Genomic DNA, 18,937 nt, shown 5'->3' on the forward strand with positions numbered 1-18,937 from the left:
GCAACGTGTTGTATTATTAGCCTTGCTCTTGTACATGCGCACATGCTAATCTCACGGCCGTGACACCGTGACCGCGCCCATCCAAAGTGTCTGAGCACGGCATCAATGGCGCATCCGTGCCGCACAAACAGTCACAAGAGGACTCCTTGTGACATTTTGATTTCTCGCCATCTCTTCTTATTTCAAGGTTTGACCTTATCGAGTATCTTGCGAAGCCTATTTCTATACTATTTGAAATTTGATACATGTCTAGGTATTACAGAGAAAAAATATTGATCTAATTTAGGACCTTATTTTTTCTCATTTTGCATCGAGGCCTCAAATTTTTTGAGACGGACTTAGGAGACAGCAGAACCAAACCATAAAAATTTTGGAGCCCAATTGGATAAAAGATGTGGCATGTATAGAAAATAAAGTATGTCTGAAAGCGTGCAAAAAAAGAATGAGTCTGGAAAAACAATTTATATCGTTTTCTGAAAATATAAAAGTTGTCTAGTTTTAAGTCTATACATAAAAGTTGTGGCTATTTTAAAAAGGACTTTCGGATCGGGTTTTTATGTGGACACAAAAAGATACGGGGATGGCGGGCGGCGGAAGAACCAACATGAAGGGGACTGAGAAACAAACTAAACCAACAAACAGAGTTGACTGAGGACATAAACTCAAAACTCCAGACTTTGAAACAAACTTGTACAAAGGTCATTGCGTGGGTACTAGGACAGGGAATTTTTTCTGTATGGTTCTCCATGGACTGTGGGACAAAGATGAACAAAACTATACTAGGTGTAAGATGTGAATCTAATCGTATCACATAAAGCTATGATTACCACGTGATGGGTATGATAGCGCACGATCTTCCATCAGGTCGAGGTAACTATTAAAAGGTTCTAAATGGTTAGAGGGGGTGAATAGCCTATAAAAATTCTCTACAAAATACTAGAGCAAATGATTATACAACAAATGACGATAACAAGTTTTGCTCTAGCTCTATTCAAGGTTGCAAACCACCTATCCAATCAATTCTAGTGAATTACAATCTCTGTGGCACACAATTGGCTATGTCACTACTTCTACACTAGTGAGCTAGTAAGAGAACAACTAATTAAACCACTAGCTAGCTAACTAATCTTAAGCTACACAAAAATAATAACAAATGTAAATACAAAAGTAGAGAGGAATATACCGATCATGGCAAGAGACAATTAATCAATAGAATGAATACCAAGTGATCCAAGGAGACAAATGACACAAATATTTTTCTCCCGAGGTTCACGTGTTTGCTGACACGCTAGTCCCCGTTATGTCGACCGTTCACTTGGTGGTTCGCGAGCTAATAAGCACCACGCCTAGCCCAACGCTTGGACACCGCAAGAACCTAACACAAATGAGGGTACTCAATGACACGAGCAATTTACTGGAGTGACTTTTGATGCTTCGCCGAGGAATAAGCCTAAGAACCCCCTCACAAATCACCGGGAGATGGCCACGAACAATCACCAACTCGTGCCAAACCTCCTTCGCTACTCCAAGCCGTCTAGGTGGCGGCAACCACCAAGAGTAATAAGAAATCCAGTAGCTCACACGATCTCTAGTGCCACTAGATGCTCAAACTCTAAGCAAATGCACTAGAATCACTCTCAATCTCACTTGGATGATGAATCAATGAAGGAGATGAGTGGGAGGTGTTTGGCTTAGCTCACAAGGATGTATCAATGATCAAAATGTCTAAGAGAGTGAGCTAGAGCCGGACAACATCTATTTATAGAGGCCCCAAGCCTCACATACCCGTTGGCCCCTTCATTGGGCAATCTGTGGTCACACTGGACTCACTGGTGTTGACCAGACGCATCCGGTCACGAGAGTCCGGTCAATCTCCACGCGCCACGTGTCCCGATCGTTTGAATAGAGTCGTTGGCACCCAATGACTCCCTGCGCACTCACGTACTCAGCGTCCGGTCAGTGACTGGACTCGACTCTCGCCAGAGTCCGGTGCGGAATAGAGAGGTTCTAGAACGTGATTTTGGCGACCGGGCACGTCCGGTCACCCTTGACTGAACACGCCTCAGCGTCCGATCGCACTGCCGCCAGCGTGCCTTACTGTGAACAGTGCTAGGGCATGTCCAGTCGCTCCCCTGAGCCAGCGTCTGGTCGAGCCAGTGCTCCTGGTCGCACCTAGGGTATGCTACCGGACATGTCCAGTTAATCCGGACCTAGCATCCGATCACAACAGTGACCCTTCTTCTCTTCTCCATTTCATCCCTTGTGCAAATGTGTTAACTCCACCAAGTTTCCAACACTTGTGTACGTGAGTTACCATTTCACAAACATGTTTTCTAATGGATGTTAGAACTCACTAGGTTCTAATGCAAATGCGTGGAGTTAATTCACCTAGTGGCACTTAGATATCCGCATTAACTTCGAGATCACCTCTTTTAATAGTTCGACTATCTATCCTAAACCCAATCACACTCTCTATTATGTCTTGATTGGCGAAACAAAAACCCTATCAATACCTTTGTCTTGATCTTCATTGGATTTTTGTTTTTCTCTTTCTTCTTTTTCAAGTTGGAGCACTTGATCTTCAATTTGTCCATCACCATCACCATAGACCTCATCTTGCTCCACCACTTGGACTTGGACCACCTTAACTCACCCATCAGTTAGACAAAGGGTTAGTCTAAATAGGTTTCATCAATTGGTAGCCAAAACCAAACTAGGGCTTTCAACTATTAGCTTCCAGACATACACACGGTCTGAGTTTCGATCACAAGATCTAAACCCCGCAATCATAGCAGGCAGAACCATGTCTTGCCTAGCTATCAACCGTGCACTGTCTAGTTGACCTCGCCATGAAGGCTAATCCGTGCCTGTGAATCGAAGAACACAAATAAGAATAAGGAAAATGCAATCTTAAATAATAGTGATGTATGATAAGACATCGAGTTAGAGTTTCACAAATCAATATACGACAAAATTGTTCGAAGATAGACTAATATAAGCAAAACTAAAACCCTAATTTGAGCAACAACTACTGAATATATAGCCTAAGGGGCGGCCAAGGACCCATCAACACATCTCTAATGGACTCTAACATGATACATGACCCAAAAGACATCGCGGTACCCTGATAAATTATGTACGCCCGCTTTTTGGTGATTTTCTGTTGACTAAAGAAATTTTGACATAGAACCGGTGGTAATGGAAATAGCTTTTCATGAATACATAGAACATTGGAATCGAAATCCGTATACGGCCTTAGAGTCGGATGAAAAAATATATAAAAACACATCAAATGCACTCTAGAGTAGCAATTGCAGCACGCTAGTGGACATATTTTCCTGACCATCCTGAAAATAATTAGATCACGCGTGGACGACAGGACAAGGTCGTGATATACTGATATGTGCTTTAGGACAAGTATACTGCTATACGCCAGCGATCTCATGCTCGGTTTTAAACAATGTCACGTAGTTTTTTTTAATGATGTGGAGGTAAGAGAGAGAGGAGAAAGAAAGTGGTTGTGTAGTTGTTTCACGAAATAACCCTCTTATAGGCTAAAATTTAAGACTAAGATAACTATTGTACAATTGTATTAGTTGTTGTTGTCAATTGCTATGCAACTCACAACCTTACTTTTATTATATGCATAAATTAAGAACAACTTAAAAGACAACTGTTGTACATATAACATGCTAAGTCATCTTAAAATTATATGATACTACATGTCTACATGAGACCTCTTACGAAACGGCACCTATGTACTTGCCCTTACATATTGGGATCACAGTCCAATTATTTTGTTAGAATAGTTAACTTCCAGTTTGTTGCATCATATAAATGGTTATAAGATTTTTTTTTTGTCATATGAATGTATCACCGCTAATACATGAACAATAATCGTTCCGTTGCAACGGAAGTCGTAAAATGAGGCAGGACAGCAGTCCACCAGTAGCAGCAGATCGTCACGCTCCAGGCTCCAGCCGTCCAGCGCAAGCGATGATAAGGCCACGCGGCCCACGCAGCTCATGCTTTCAAAAAAAAAAGATAGCGTCCAAGCTGCCGCCCACAGAAACAAGTACTCTACGGCCCGACTGTCTACACACGCAAGAACGTCTCCGGTTTCCTGACCAAACCGACTCCCCCGGTTCCATCTAATCCATCGCGCGAGACAAACACAAACTGATGAGAAGGGTAGCCGCGGGACGCCGGACGGACGTGGCCCGCCTCCCCCGCGCCGGTCCAATCCGCTCCACGCCCCCCAAACCGAAATATCCGCAGCATATTCCGCGGGATCTCGCATCCACCGCCCGCGCGACGGCCCAGTGGCCAGGTCCCCGCCGCGCCGGCCAACCCTACTCCCAGTCCACGCCGAGCCGCTCGGACCGGATCGGCCATATTTAAACGCGCCCCCGTGCGACCCCCTCAAAACACGCGAATCGTACGGGTACGAACGGTGAGCACGCACGCAGCAAACTCAAAGGAGTGACCACGGGGAACAGAAGCCAAGCCAAGCCATGGTGGTTACCGTTGAGAAGGACGCGACTGGCGAGCCGGCGCTGCTGCTGGAGCGAGGCCGGGCGATCACCCTGCAGGGCCGTGACCGGAAGGGCCGTGCCGTCGTCAGGATCGTCGGCAACTATTTTCCAGGTACGCTTTGCCAGCGAATCAGATTTTGCCCAGACAGCGACGCTTCGCCGTGCCGTGCGCCGTGGAACTGACGGACGTTGCCTCTGCCTCATTTGCAGCGCGCGCGCTGGGCGGGCGGGCGGCGGAGGCGCTGCGGTCGTACCTGCGGGAGCGCGTGCTCCCGGAGATCGGGGACCGGGAGTTCGTGGTGGTGTACATGCACTCCCGCGTGGATCGCGGCCGCAACTTCCCCGGCGTCGGCGCGATACGCGGCGCGTACGAGTCGCTGCCGGCCGCGGCCAAGGAGCGGCTGCGCGCCGTCTACTTCGTGCACCCGGCCCTCCAGTCCAGGCTCTTCTTCGCCACCTTCGGGCGCTTCCTCTTCAGCTCAGGGTACGATATCAAATCCCTGAATCGTACTGCCATCTTTTTAACAGCTGCTGTTCTCATTTGACATGCCCGCGGAGCAGAAAATTTACGGGGTTCGGGGTCTTGCAGGTTGTATGAGAAGCTGCAATACATGAGCCGGCTCGAGTACGTCTGGGCGCACATAGACAAGGGGCAGCTGGAGGTCCCGGACTGCGTGCGCCAGCACGACGACGAGCTGGAGCGCCGCCCGCTGATGGACTACGGCATCGAGACGACGGAGAGCCGCTGCATGTATGACGCCGCGTCCATGGACACCTCGGCGTCCCTGCACTCGCTCCGCTGCGCCTCCTAGTCGCCTGGACACTGGCATCCCGATTCCCGCCGCCGGAACGGCGTGCTTCTGTGTTTTCTGGTTTGTAGGAGGTAGCTGCCTGGCTTCATAGAGCTTCCGTACCGTAGTTTAGCTGTGTATGCAAGTATACATTAGTAGTGTAAAGGATAAAGAGGTACAAATGTTCTGTGGACTCACGGGATGACTTCTCCAAGTGTGCAAGAGTAACGTGGAAAATCTGATCAAAGAACACGATCATCGGTACCAGAACAAGTGAACAACAATAAATTTGAGAGATGTGGAGGAAACTCCTAGTGGCTCCATGATGGAAAAGAAAAGAATCCACAAATCTTGCCGAGCTAATCCACCAAACAAGAATCGTAGTGTGATTACTGATCAGTCTTGCCTCCCATGTTACCATGGATGTTTTTTTCCCCCAAATGGATGCTTTGAAGGTTAAATTACTTCCTGGATAAGACTAAGGCGGTCCACTTTCGTACATGACCAGCTTCAAATCATGAAATGTTATAACACCATCACGGCACGTCGGCATCACCTAATAAATAGTACAGCTATATCTACAAGTGATGCAATAGTTGATTGTACTATTACTAAAGAAAAATGGATGGAAGATACTTTCCATGATTCAATTGCATTCTTGACAGTTCAGTTTCACCTACAACGACGACTCTTGGGACTTGGAGATAGATAGCACAGTCCCCATCAGGTTAGCAGTAACAGGGTTAAGCAGGTATCCAGGTAGCATGGTGTTCCAAGCTCTACACAAGCAGAGAACCATGACTACTCAAGATAGATGTGGTGTTCCAAGCTCTACAGAAGCACCAGAAGAGAATCATGACTAATCAAGATAGTTGGCAAGAGTCCATCCGTGCCAGCAAGAGGCTTCGAGCACATCCGTGCCAGCAAGAGGCTTCGAGCATGTATCCGTCAGATTTCGAGCATGTATCCGTCAGATTTCACAGGCCTAGAACAACTGACTCGATCAAGTATGGTGCACTTCAAACTTGATACAGTGAATTGATATGCAGCTAGCCATCAGATAAGAGAGACACTAATGAATCCCATAAACAATTCAAATAACGAAATACTTTTAGTATCAGGTGCCAATAATGGGAAAAACAATTGTCTGGAGCAAAATAACAAAGTACAATATACGATTAACCTGGGCATCATGATGTGTTCGCAAAAAGAGCATGGCAAACATATAAGCACATCTTTAGTGTTTTGGTGCCTATTCCATTCACGAAGATACAAATTTCATCCTCTAACTAATAATTATTTAGATTAAAGGACAAGCATATACTTTTTTAACTCAAGAAATGATTTGCCTGCAAGTGTGCAAGAGTAACATGTCAAGGCAGATCAAAACCCCAATTATTAAACAAGTCGCAATCAACATTCCAAACAAGATTTTGCATATCTGGTACTAGAACTAATAAAAGAACTTGTAAAAACATTTTGGGGATGTCAGAGAACCTCCTACCTTAAGCCCATAAGGGAAAAAAATTAAACAAGATATAAGACTCCACAAATCTTGCCAAAACAATCCACCAAGCCATGAAACAAGGATTACAGAGCTCAGATTTGGTCTTGTCTCCCGTGATCCCGTCCCATATTGCAATTTAGCTTTCATGGTTAGCAATTTCTTTTTGAATAAAATTTATGTAGTTCACTTTCTGACATGATAACTTTCATGAGAAAATCTAGTATAACTTTTTCCGCAAGACTTGCAACCATAGATCAAGTATTTAACCAATACTTACTTCAAAAATTCAAAATAAACACCAGAAAAAAGATAAAATTAATGACAGTCTAGTTTCACCTGCAAAGACTATTATTTGGAGATAAAATTAACTGTCTCTAGAAAATAAACTACCTGTCTCTCTCCACTGTATAGCACTTACCCTAGCTAACTATCAGTAGGACAAGGGCTAATCAGGTTGATTTTGGATCTTCAAGTTCACAATATTTGGCATGGCTGGAACAGCCTTTGGCTCCAACATGTGCTCAACAAAAATGTACTAGAAATATCAATAGATATTATGCTGCGAGTGAAATTTTACGCACTATCAAGCAGACTAAGTGATATACAGCTATTACCAAAAGAAAAAAAAATGCAAGAAAATAAATATATACGCTAGATAAGAGAAAATATAGTGAATCCCATAATAATTTCAGCAAACAAAAGCATTGCTGAAGCATTTTCAGGTGCCATCTGTCATACAACTGTCTGGAAGCAACTAATGAAGTTCAGATATAAGACTAATATAAACCTATATAGATTCTTATTTCAGAAGATTAATATAGGGATCATGATGGCATAAAGCCATGCACATTAACCTCTTGATGTTCATATTCCATTGGAGAACATATGAGTCTTCATTCTCTATATTATGATATCTCATTAGAAATGTCTCAGCTCCCTCTCAGTACATACGACAAACAGATATCCTCTTCGGTTTTGCATGCCCCCTGGCAAAATTTATTACTCACTTAGATTATCGCTTGGCATTTGTGCTTCTTCAATATTCTCAACTTCAGTCCCAACCTTGGCCTCTGCACCAGCATCAATACTCTCAACTTCAGCACCAACCTTGGGCTCAGCGGTTTCCATGTAGCGGAAATCTGGATAATTTCTGTGGTTCAATGAGTGCAACCACAAAGCTACAGCTCCCTCCTTGTGTTCCATCGCCGCAATATGAGTGAAAATATTCTTGACCTTGAACTCTTCAGCCTCCTCATAATAAGGTTCCATGGAAACTGCCTCATGTGAATCCTTCCATTTCTTGTTGTATGATGTGAACATGCATTCATCTAGGTACAGACCGACCTCAGGTGCAGTAGGCACATTAAGGTTGACATCCCTGCAACACACATGGCATAAGCTTGCAAACATACGTTATATGGATTGTTTAACACCTAAAAGCTTAAAAGATTCATACTTGCGAAAGGCGACATCATAAATTGATTCAGGTGCACAGTTCCTCATCACAGCTACAGCAAGACCAATCATCTTCCGGATCTGATGGAGCATGAAACTCTGTCCAACAACTTCACACCTGACAAAATCAATCCCATCCAGGCTGACAACACGATCGGCGCCAAAGGAAATGATAAACCTTTTTGCTGCAGGATCCTCTGCCTTAGTTCTTGTGGTGAAGTTATGGAAATTGTGAGTCCCAACATAGTACTTGAGAATCCTGTTGAACCTCTCCTTCACTTCATCAGTGTAAGAAAAGGTGCTCTTAGTTGGCGGCTTCTCTTCTCCATTGCTCTTCTCGGAATCCATATCTTGTGCTTTCTCTTCAGTGGCTGCAGGTTCAAGTTTCTTCTCCTCGTTCCCAATATAAATATCTGCAACAGCTGAATTTGTATTCAGATAGGAACAAAATTCTAATTAACTCTAGCCAGCACAGATTAGAATTACAAGATTCGATTTCCATCCAGTACCTGACTGTACAACATCACCTCCACCATTCGATCCCATCTCAGCATTTGCAGCTTCAGTTCCATCACCAGAGACGGGTAAATCAAGCTTCTCCGTGCTGTTCAGTCCAACCTCCCCATGTGCACATGGGTTACCACCATCTGAACTTGTATGATCACATTTTGCATCCCCAAGTGTTCCAGATTCATCATGGCTGGCCACACTTCCTTCCCCGGGAGCATCAACACCATTCTGCCCGGGGCTGGGCAGTTTCCCCTCCCGGCCCATGACACCAGGCACCTTCCTGCCTCTCTCAGAGCACTCCAGGCACTTGCTAAGCTCGCTCCCACTCCCCATGCTCGCCATGACGGCCTCGCGGTCCGGGTGCGCGCTCGGGTCAAGAGCAAACACGGGGAGCAGGTACAGGTACCTCCGGCGGTCGCAGAACTTCTTCGCGTTGAACGAGTTGGTTACGCGCACGTAGCCGTAGGCGCGGATCTGCGGCGCGAGCTGGGCGTTCAAGCGATCGATGAAGCCCGGCGGGTCGACGTAGAAGCGCCCGGACACTACCTGCGCCGCGGCGCTGACGCCCTTGTCGGTGCGCGCAGCACGTGCCCAGTCGTAACGGCGCGGCGCGGCCCGGTCGGCCTCGGGCACGGCGCCCGCCTGGTAGAGCGCCTGCTCGAGGTCCCCCTCGATGGTGCGCGCGCCCGGGTTCTTCTGCATGCCCTGGTACCCCGCGCCGCAGTACCCGAGCAGGATGGCGACCTTGCGGCGCTTGTACCTGGGGCGACGCTGCGCAGGATCGGCGCCCTCAACGGCGGCGGAGGCCGAGGTGGGCTCAGCATCGGCTTCCGGGTCGGAGGAGGAGGACATCTTGGGGCGCTTTGCGTCGGGCGGCGAGGGCGGCGGCGAGGCGGCGGCCATCGGAGAGCGAAACGGGGGTTTTAGATGGTTAGGGTTTGGTGCGGATCGGACTAAAGGAGGGGACAAGGAATCGAATCGGAGGTGAAATAAATGAGACGATCGGAGTCAGAAAAAGAAGGAAATGTAAAAACAGAGTAGTCTATAAAACAGGAGTGCTAAACTGCTATACTACAGACACTTTTAGAGACTCTAAAATAAGAATAAGATTCTAAAATCCAACCGTCTATCCTAAATCTATTATTTAAAGACTTTTACTATGCAAAATCAATCTAGCTTTTCGGCTGATGGTTTGTGCGGATGATAATCCGGCTGAAGCTTATTTATTGTGAGAGAAAAATATTATATCATGTCTGATAAGTCAGGCTGATAAATTCAAGCGAACATGACGAATCACTGTGAGAATGAAGTCCAACACGTCTCTTTTTTTAATCCAAAATTCAGATTTTATATTTATATTGTCTAAAATCCAAATCCAAATTCTAAAAATACGAATGAGATTCAAATAGGCCCTATGTATCATTGATCGAATGACACAATGGTCTCAGCTAACACCAATTACCAAGGTTTGGTTTAGCGTCCGTCCTTGTTTAACTAGATTTGTATCTACCTTAATCCATCACCTCCAATCCACTTCAATATAGGTGGATTGAGCTATATACAAGTATAGCCAATTTAGATGCACTCGTACCCACTCTAATATAGCCTTAAAGTAACTGGTATAACTTATGCAATATTTGGTTCAACATTACCGGACAATGATTTCCTATATGATTGGAGCATGAATCAACCCAACCCAGTAGGCCAGTAGAACATCGCTATTCCTCTCTTACCAATGCAATCCACTTCCTTTGTGGAGTCAGTCCTAGCAAATCGAGTCTGGCTCGCCCCAAGCCTACTAGGTTTTGACCCGCCCACGAGCCTTAGTGGACGGGGCCTGGGTAGAGGGCCAATTGTCTAAAAAGAATTTCATTAAAATGATCATATGTTCCACTGTAACGCACTGCAACCATGAGATGAATAATTGGCCAATTGGGGCTCAATTGAAGTTCACATCACATAAGACGAATACGGAACACTGCTAGATTTACTAAGTTTAGACTCGCTCCAGTTGGAGGAAGCAATACAAAAGCGTGTTTCGTTTGTCTCTGCTCCTTTTAAGCTCCACCACAAGTACCTCGCTCGCTACAACCATGACACCCCGGTTTCACCTCGCCCTCCTCGTCGTTCTGTGCTCGTCTCACCTCATCTCGTCCATCCGTCGAGCGTCCGACAATGACAACCCGCTCGCCTCATACCTCGTCGCCGTCCGCTGCCCGGACTGTCTGGTTGCGTCGACGAGCCGGAGGCGCTCGAGCAGTGGCACACGCACCTCCTCGAGCAGGTGTGCAACACTAGCGACCCGGCGACCGCGGAGCAGTTCCCGACGGCGGAGTCGCGCCTCATCTACTCGTATAGCCATGTGGTGAGCGGGTTCTCGGCGTGACTCACGCGGAAGGAGATCGAGGACATGGCGAGGCTCCCCTGGTTCGTCGAGATCATCCCGGACAAGAGCTACAAGCTTATGGCCGTCGACACGCCAATTTCTTCGCAGCTTTCATGGCTTGACAATGTTAGGGATGGCGTGTGGAGCGAGGGCAACATGGGCGAGGGTATGATCATTGGCATCCTTGACACCGGCGTCGCCGCTGGCGACATCACCACCAGCTCCGAAGCCGAAGGGATGCTGCCGCCTCCGGTCAAGTGGAAAAGGCAGGTGTGACAATAACCAAGCATGCAACAACAAGATGATTGGGTTCAGAACATTCGTAGACACAAGTGATGCGCATGGAAATTCCCTGCATCGCGCATCCGTTCTTGGAATCGAGTACGACGAGGCGTTCGCGGTGGCGCCCAAGGCGCACCTCGCAATGTACCACGTGTGCAACGAGGAGTGCCACCCGAAAGAAGTAAGAGCAGGGATGGACGCCGCGGTGGACGACGGCGTCGACGTCATATCGATGTCCTTCAACAGCACCGAGGGCAGCACGGTGTTCCACGACGATGCCGTGACCGCGCCGTCGTACAGCGCCGTCGCCCAGGGTGTGTTGGTCTGCACGCCGGCCGGGAGCAGCAGCCCGGACATGTTCAAGGTCGAGAGCAACGCGCCTTGGCTGCTCACCGTGGCCGCCAGCGACGCCGACCGCCGCGTCGTCACGAACGTCGAGCTCGGCAGCGGGATCTTGAAGCCCGACGTCAGCGCGCCGTGCGCTAACACGCTCGCGGTGGCGCCACACGGCGACGTGGAGTACACCGACACGCTGATCAAGGTGGCCACGTCATTGGCGGCCGCGCACGTCAGCGGCGTCGCGGCGTTGATCAAGAAGGCGCACCAGGAGTGGTCACCCGCCGCGATTAAATCGGCGATCGTCACAACAGCTGACCTGGTCGGACCCGGGGACGCCATGCCCGGCGACGCCGCGAGCTACTTCGTGACGGGCGCCAGCGAGGTGAACCCCATGAAGGCCATGGACCCGGGCCTCGTATATGACCTCACCACCGGTGACTTCATCCCGTATCTATGCGGCATGGGCCTCGGCGAGGACCGGATACGCAAGATCGTCGAGCCGGCGCACGCCTCGTGCGCGGAGACCGGGGAGATCGCGGCGAAGGACCTGAACTACCCTTCCATCATGATCGTCACGGGCGACGACGTGCGGCAGGTGGAGGCGAAGCGGACGGTGACGAACGTGGGGGAACCCGAGGAGACGTACAGCGCGGAGGTATTCGCTCCGGGCGTCGACGTAGCGGTGAACCCGTCGACTCTGGCGTTCAGCGACATTGACCAGAAGAGGGACTTCGTTGTCACGGTCAAGAGGGAGGCGAACACGCCGACGAAAGCGGTGGTCGAGGGGGAGCTCAAGTGGGTGTCCGGGAAGCATGCCGTGCGGAGCCCCATGGTCATCGTCGTTGGAGAAACTTCTGCGTCTTACGGTGCCGATGTACCGGCAGGTATCGAGAGTTAGGATGAGAAGACTACCCCGCATAAGCCATCCTGATCCAAATGAATGAGACGTCTTTCCTTATCAGATATCGAAAAAAAAATGTGTAAAATTACACTTGATCTCGCTTGGCCTCTATGGGTTATGGACTTATGGCCAATTGAATCTTTTGCACTTTGCACAATTTGGAAACGTGACAGGTGAATCAATTCTCACGTCACCACTTCACTTCGAGAGAAATCTCTATATTTTGAGGCCGAGTTTTTTTTTTTAAAAAAAGTAGGGTTCATACTCCCTCCTTAAAATATCAAACGTGATGGTGGGGTCTTCAAAGACAGGCTTTTATCACTAATTTCTCTCATAGGTTCTAGAAATAACTCTTACAAATATATTCTCCAATCCTGAGTAAGTTGAATAGGAATCCTAATCTAGATAGAAATGGAAAAAAGTAGAGATTAGGAAAATCTTATCTTATTTGGTCTTTCTATTTTTGTTTTCGTATCTTTTTCTTTCTCACGTGAATGTTCGAAAATCTGTTAGGAGCAAGAGAGAGTTGTCCGCCATGCACACGGGTACCATACGTGAGTCCTCATCCATTTTGCGCAGGGGTACCATCCAATTTATTTTTCTATTCGGGTATCTTCTTTTTCTAATTTCATTGCTTTTTTTCCCTCCTGTTCCAAACCTGTTCAGCTAAATTAAAAAAAAATAAAAAACTGATACACAAGAAGAGGCAGATTTGTTGTACGACTAAGAAAGACGACGAACATTGAGTCGCCGTCAATGAAGTTGCTAGCGTGCCCAATAGAGACCTACCCGTACATGACTACTCTGGTGAAGGAGAATGACTAATAGTGTGTTTGTAGGTGCATCAATGGTATACATATTGTCGTTGATGGATGCAAAGATAGACGAATTCTGAGAAAGATGTTAACATCTTAATAAGAGTGAAAATAACTATCCGTTGCAAATTGCAATGCGCGGGCATTTTTGCTAGTAATATATAATTTACAGCAACAAAAGTTTGATCATTAAAGAGAATTGCACACTTTTATATTTTAAACTTTTTGTACGGTTAAACTAACTGTTGATCAAAGATAATAAAGTTTAAATTTTGAAATAAGGCGGTTTTTAATTATGTGTGGCTTACCGGCTGCTATAATTTTCAGATATAATGTAAAAGTGAACTAGATGGACAATAGAATCAGCATTGAAGTTCTACTTTACATGTTTTGCTAGGCACCTCCAATGATAACTTATGAGCTAGCTTTGAGCATTTTATTTTATATTTTAATATAAGAGAGAGAAGTTATGTCTTGCTCAAGAGATAGTCTTATGCACACATTCTAGATCATGTGAGGTTGTCATATAGATCTACTCATGTTATAAGCTATGTGCTAAAAGCCAATACTATTGAAAAAATTATCTTAGAGCTAATAACTATCTTATATCGTTGAGGGTTTCCTAAGGAAAGTAATGTCGATGCATGTGAATGAAGAACGATGATTTGGCACTGGACTTATTGGTACGCCTTATCATATATGCACTTAAAGTAGCGTAAAAACAAGCGGTACACATCATCATTTTTCTTCTGTCTTTAACCTTTTGTTGTGGCTTCTGTTAAGAATTATACATAAGCATTTTCTTAGAATAAAACCATCGTGGTAAAGAATTTCTTTGTTTCTTTTTGGAAAAGTCAATTCATGGAATCGGAAGAAAAGAATAAAGCTATTGGAATTTGCCTTTTGGAAAACTTATTTTGACTATGTATTTTTTTTCTGTGGAACAGATTGAGCATTTTCTATACTACAAATTTTGGCCAGATCCTTTACATAGTGAGAATGACACAAGTTTGGATCCTTAGGGCTTTTTGGCAAAGCTTGTGCCGCTTTTGGATTTGGATTTTGACATGTACTCCCTCAGTTCAGGAAAGAATGTAATTCTAGCATAGTATCATGGTTTTGTATCTTAAGTTCGATCAATTATAAATAAAAATGTATTAATATTTATGTCGGGTTCATAAACCTAGGGTCCCTCGTGGACTGGCTTTCCAAACAAAGGTTCGGCCTAAGCAGACAGCGCGCGACTCATGGGCCGGCCCAAGTATCTGAACAACAGGCCAGAAGGGCGATCCAATCATCGACCGGAGGTCTGGCCAAGGAGGAGCGACGCTCGTTTTCTGACTCTGGCCCACCTCTCTGAACGGAGGGCTCACTTCGGTCTCCAGCCCGCCTCCGGACGGCCTCTCTGACCGGAAGGCCTGGCCAAAAACACTACTTCCGACTCCGACCCCACGTCTCCGACCGGAGTACGTAAAAACCCTGCTCACTGCTCGTCTCCGACTAGCGTGATCAGAACCGACTGGGACCAACTGACTAGGGATGCCCGCTCGGAAAGGGCTAGGGAACGAACGGAGAAAGCAAGGCAGAGCGTACAAGTCAAACCACGATACCAGGGACCGTACCCTGTACACCTACAGAAATAGTATTCTGCAACCTCCCTAACACGAACAGTGTTGTAGGCGTCGATATTTTCCTCTACAGTATTGTGGGCACCATTAACTCCCATACAGTAAGGCCCCCTACATGCCTCTGTGCATCAATAATGTTGTGGGTGCCGGCTTTTGCCGTACCAAACGAACATGGTAAAAACAACCTTTCCTACCTTAGGTATCAATAGTGTGGCAGGCGCCGACATCTATCATGCCCGAACAAGATGACGTAACCTCCCATGTGCATCCGACATCCAACAGTATTGTAGGCGCCTACCATCATCTTGTACCCACCAGCGTGGGCAACAAGACTTAGAAGCATATGTACTCTCTCCCTCTCATTTGTAAGGCCATCCCCTTCATCTATAAAAGGGGATGCGCTCTCTCCCAACATTCAAGTGGATCCAGGTTGATCAAAGTGATTCTAGATTCGTTAGATCGACCAAGTTCATCAGCACACAACCATAGAACCTCTAGGTTCGAACCACAAGCACACGCTTGGATACTGAGCTCATAGCGGAGCTTCTGTCGCTCTCGGCCCTTTCGACCAGAGCCCGGCCGGACCTCTTGTACCCCCCATATTTCTCCTTCTTGTTTGTAACCCCACTGCAAACTTCGAGCACCTGGGCTCAGGAATAAAGTCACCGACCGACTCAAACTGGATGTAGGGCACGTTGCCTGAATCAGTATAAACCCTATGTCATTGAGTTTTAGGCCACCTCCGATCACAATGTGCGGCAAAACTACAAATATTTACTTATTGGTCACTTTCTGCACCGACAGTTGGCGCCGTCCGTGGGGAAGATGTTGTACGTTCAATTTTTTTTGTCATCGGATGGCCCACTTTTCCACCACCTTCGCCATGGCGGGCTCTGGTGATACGATTCGCTTCGGCTCACTGGAGTTTTCCACGCTCCCACCTGTTGGGATGTGGGTTCCACCCATCTTCGAGCCATCCCAGGCCTTCCTCCTCGGAAGCCTAGACTTCGTCGTCGACCGGCTCGGCGTACTACACCTCCACGAGGAGGCACTCATTCTAGCACCCGTCAGAGGGGCGCCCTCCATCGACTTTGGGATGCACGACTTCAACAACGCAGCATCTGCACTTTATTCCGAGCAAACTCTCTGCTCAAACTTTGCTGTGAGTAATATGCATAGTGTTATTTACTCTCTATTTACTATCTCCTGTCGATTATCCGGAGGGACCGTATTTACCACACCACAAACACCATATGATCGATTCCCCTATGGCTTCGCGTCCCCCGCGGACGCGTGCGCTCAGGGGGCTTCGAGGGACGCTGCCGCCATCCCCCCTCACATCTGAATTCGTGGGAATGGTGAGCTATGCTCCTACCACTTTCCACGAACTACCGGATGATGAGGGTGAGAGCGACGGCTCTAGCATCGACGACGTGGCACCTAGCCACCGTCCATCCTGAGAGTGCGCTATGGCGGATGCTCTGGGACAGCCGCCGGTCGTTGTAGAGTCTACACAAACTCACACCCCTACGGACCCACATGCGGGGGCCCTCGCATTTGCGCAAGGGCATGCTAAGGAACTACGACAACGACGACATAACCAGCCGCCACCTACGCCGGCTAGCTTGGTGCAGCACGTTGCGCCCCATGCGCATGACCTGGTGGGCGGCGCCCAGGGGCGCGCCCGGTAGGTCCAACACGACATCATGAAAGAGGGGAATGATCTCCCACAGTTCGCTCGGGCTGGCCAAAACATTGCTGCTGCAGCAATGCTTCTGCGCGGTGTTCCCAATCCCGTCGAACCCCAGAAGCGGGCAGTCTACCGGAACCTTCAGGTTCTAGTAGAAGCCGCCACCGTTCAACAAGCGGAAAGCTCCATATCGCAACTCCAACATGCGCCCTCTCTCCCCACCGAGGGAGCGGGGACACGCCAGATGGACCACTCCATCCACTAGGTGTGGCTCGGGAGGCAGCAGCCATGCCTCGGTCAGACCTAGCACCTGTTCCACACCGACCACCGGTACACGAGCGGCCCAGTCTACACCAGGATGCTCGCAGCGTCGTCAGCAACCGACATCACGCCTGGCATGATGATGACATCCACTGGGCGGTGATGAGAGTAGGCGACATTGATCCCAGCCAAACCATCGAGGGGAGCGGTGAAACGTGCCCCAGACACGGTCGTCGGTTGGACGACCGGAGTCCTAGCCCTGAGGGCCTAGGACCACGGGCCTTTGACTAGCGTATTCGGAGAGTGCCGTTCCCACAACGCTTTCGACCGCCCACCAACATCACCAATTACACCGGGGAAGCAAACCCCGGTATTTGGCTCCAAGATTTCTGGCTCGCCTGCCGAGCCAGAGTGGATGATGACTTTTTCATCATTTAGTATCTCCCCATCTACGTGGGGGAATATGTCCGGGCATGGCTTGAATTCCTCCCGCACGACAGCATCCGTGACTGGGCGAACCTCGAGAGGGTCTTCATCAAGAATTTCCAGGGGACGTATGTCCACCCTGAAAACTCCTAGGACCTCAAGAGTTGCCAGCAGGAGCCCAGTGAGTCCCTGTGGGACTACATTCATAGGTTCTCCCAATGATGCAACTCCCTTCCTAATGTCGTCGATGTGGACATCAACAGCGCATTCCTCTCTGGGATGACCTGCTCGATGTCGCCACTAACCACGCCTCCGCCGAGGAAGTGGTCGGAGTGATCTTCAACGGGGGCCAGGACAAAGGGAAGGCCAAGCGCGTAGACCAAGATGAGGGCCTCTCCACACAGAGGGGCAAGAAGAACAAAAAGGACCGACGCCGACTGGACAACACCGCGTTGGTCGCCACAACTGACCACATGGGCAATCAGCCCCAACAGGGCCTGCCTGACCACTTCAACAAACTCATGGATAGCCCATGCACCAACCATGCCTACACCATCAAACACCTCTACAAGGACTGTGAGCTCCTCAAACATTTCCTACGATAGGCCGGTGGGCCAAAAGAAGGGGACGACAAAGAGGCGACAGCCAAGAAAGGAGGCACGACGGGCAAGGATGAAGACGGTTTCCCCGACGCTGATGAATGCATCATGATCTTTAGCGGATCTGATGTCATCTGGTCCAAGTGCCTGCACAAGGTACGCTATAGGGCGGAATGCGCCACCGAGATGGTCGTCCCCTTCTTCCCCAGCTGGTCGGAATCTCCGATCACCTTCGATTAGAGGGACCATCCCCCCCACATCACAAGACTGAGACGCTACCCACCCGTTGTCGATCCCATCGTCCGCAAGAAGCACCTCACCAAGGTGCCGATGGACGGAGGCAGCGGCCTCAACATCCTCTATGTTGATACCCTCAACGTCGTGTGCATCCCCTGATCGAACCTCTACTTGGCGGGCTCTCTCTTCCATGGAGTGATCCTGGGAGTGCAGGCATACCTACTCGGACAGATCGACCTGCTCATCATGTTCGACAGCCAAGCCAACTTACGTTCGGAGGTCCTCACCTTCGAAGTGGTGGACTTTCCAGGGTCCTATCACGCCATCTTGGGGCGGCCATGCTACACCAAATTCATGGCAATCCCCAACTACACCTACCTCAAGCTAAAGACGTTGGGACCGAATGGCATCATCACTGTGAGCAGCGCCTTCTCACACGCCTTCACATGCGACTATGAGCACTACGAGCTCGCCACTGTGGTCATCAACTCGTTCGAGCTCCTATGGCTCAGGGAATCATCGATCCCGGTAGTCCTAGACTGCAACAAACCAACCTCCTTGACGGCCTTCCATCC

General features: G+C 48.3%; 3 protein-coding genes across 4 annotated transcripts; 2 read left to right on the forward strand and 1 right to left on the reverse strand.

Annotated features, from left to right (window-relative positions):
* The first annotated feature begins 4,151 nt into the window (after positions 1–4,151).
* Positions 4,152–5,667, forward strand: LOC136477396 (uncharacterized). The gene is made up of 3 exons (XM_066475551.1): positions 4,152–4,647; positions 4,746–5,019; positions 5,125–5,667. Exons 1-3 carry the CDS (start codon positions 4,515–4,517, stop codon positions 5,345–5,347), a joined length of 630 nt encoding a protein of 209 aa, XP_066331648.1. The 5' UTR covers positions 4,152–4,514; the 3' UTR covers positions 5,348–5,667.
* Positions 5,668–7,501: 1,834 nt separating this feature from the next.
* On the reverse strand, positions 7,502–9,787 carry LOC136477395 (uncharacterized). Of its 2 annotated transcripts, none has more exons than XM_066475549.1 (3): positions 8,798–9,787; positions 8,290–8,701; positions 7,502–8,211 (listed from the first exon to the last, which is right to left on the reverse strand). In XM_066475549.1, the coding sequence occupies exons 1-3, from the start codon at positions 9,699–9,701 to the stop codon at positions 7,833–7,835; spliced, it is 1,695 nt and encodes a 564-aa protein (XP_066331646.1). In that variant the 5' UTR covers positions 9,702–9,787; the 3' UTR covers positions 7,502–7,832. The 2 variants fall into 2 exon arrangements, with proteins under 2 accessions (XP_066331646.1, XP_066331645.1); XM_066475548.1 differs by having other exon boundaries at positions 8,290–8,710.
* Positions 9,788–11,208: 1,421 nt separating this feature from the next.
* Positions 11,209–12,703, forward strand: LOC136470035 (subtilisin-like protease 4). The gene is made up of 2 exons (XM_066468010.1): positions 11,209–11,454; positions 11,567–12,703. The coding sequence occupies exons 1-2, from the start codon at positions 11,209–11,211 to the stop codon at positions 12,701–12,703; spliced, it is 1,383 nt and encodes a 460-aa protein (XP_066324107.1).
* The last annotated feature ends 6,234 nt before the right edge of the window (positions 12,704–18,937 follow it).

The sequence above is a fragment of the Miscanthus floridulus genome, chromosome 8, assembly GCF_019320115.1.
Source record: "Miscanthus floridulus cultivar M001 chromosome 8, ASM1932011v1, whole genome shotgun sequence".
NCBI classification, from domain to species: domain Eukaryota; kingdom Viridiplantae; phylum Streptophyta; class Magnoliopsida; order Poales; family Poaceae; genus Miscanthus; species Miscanthus floridulus.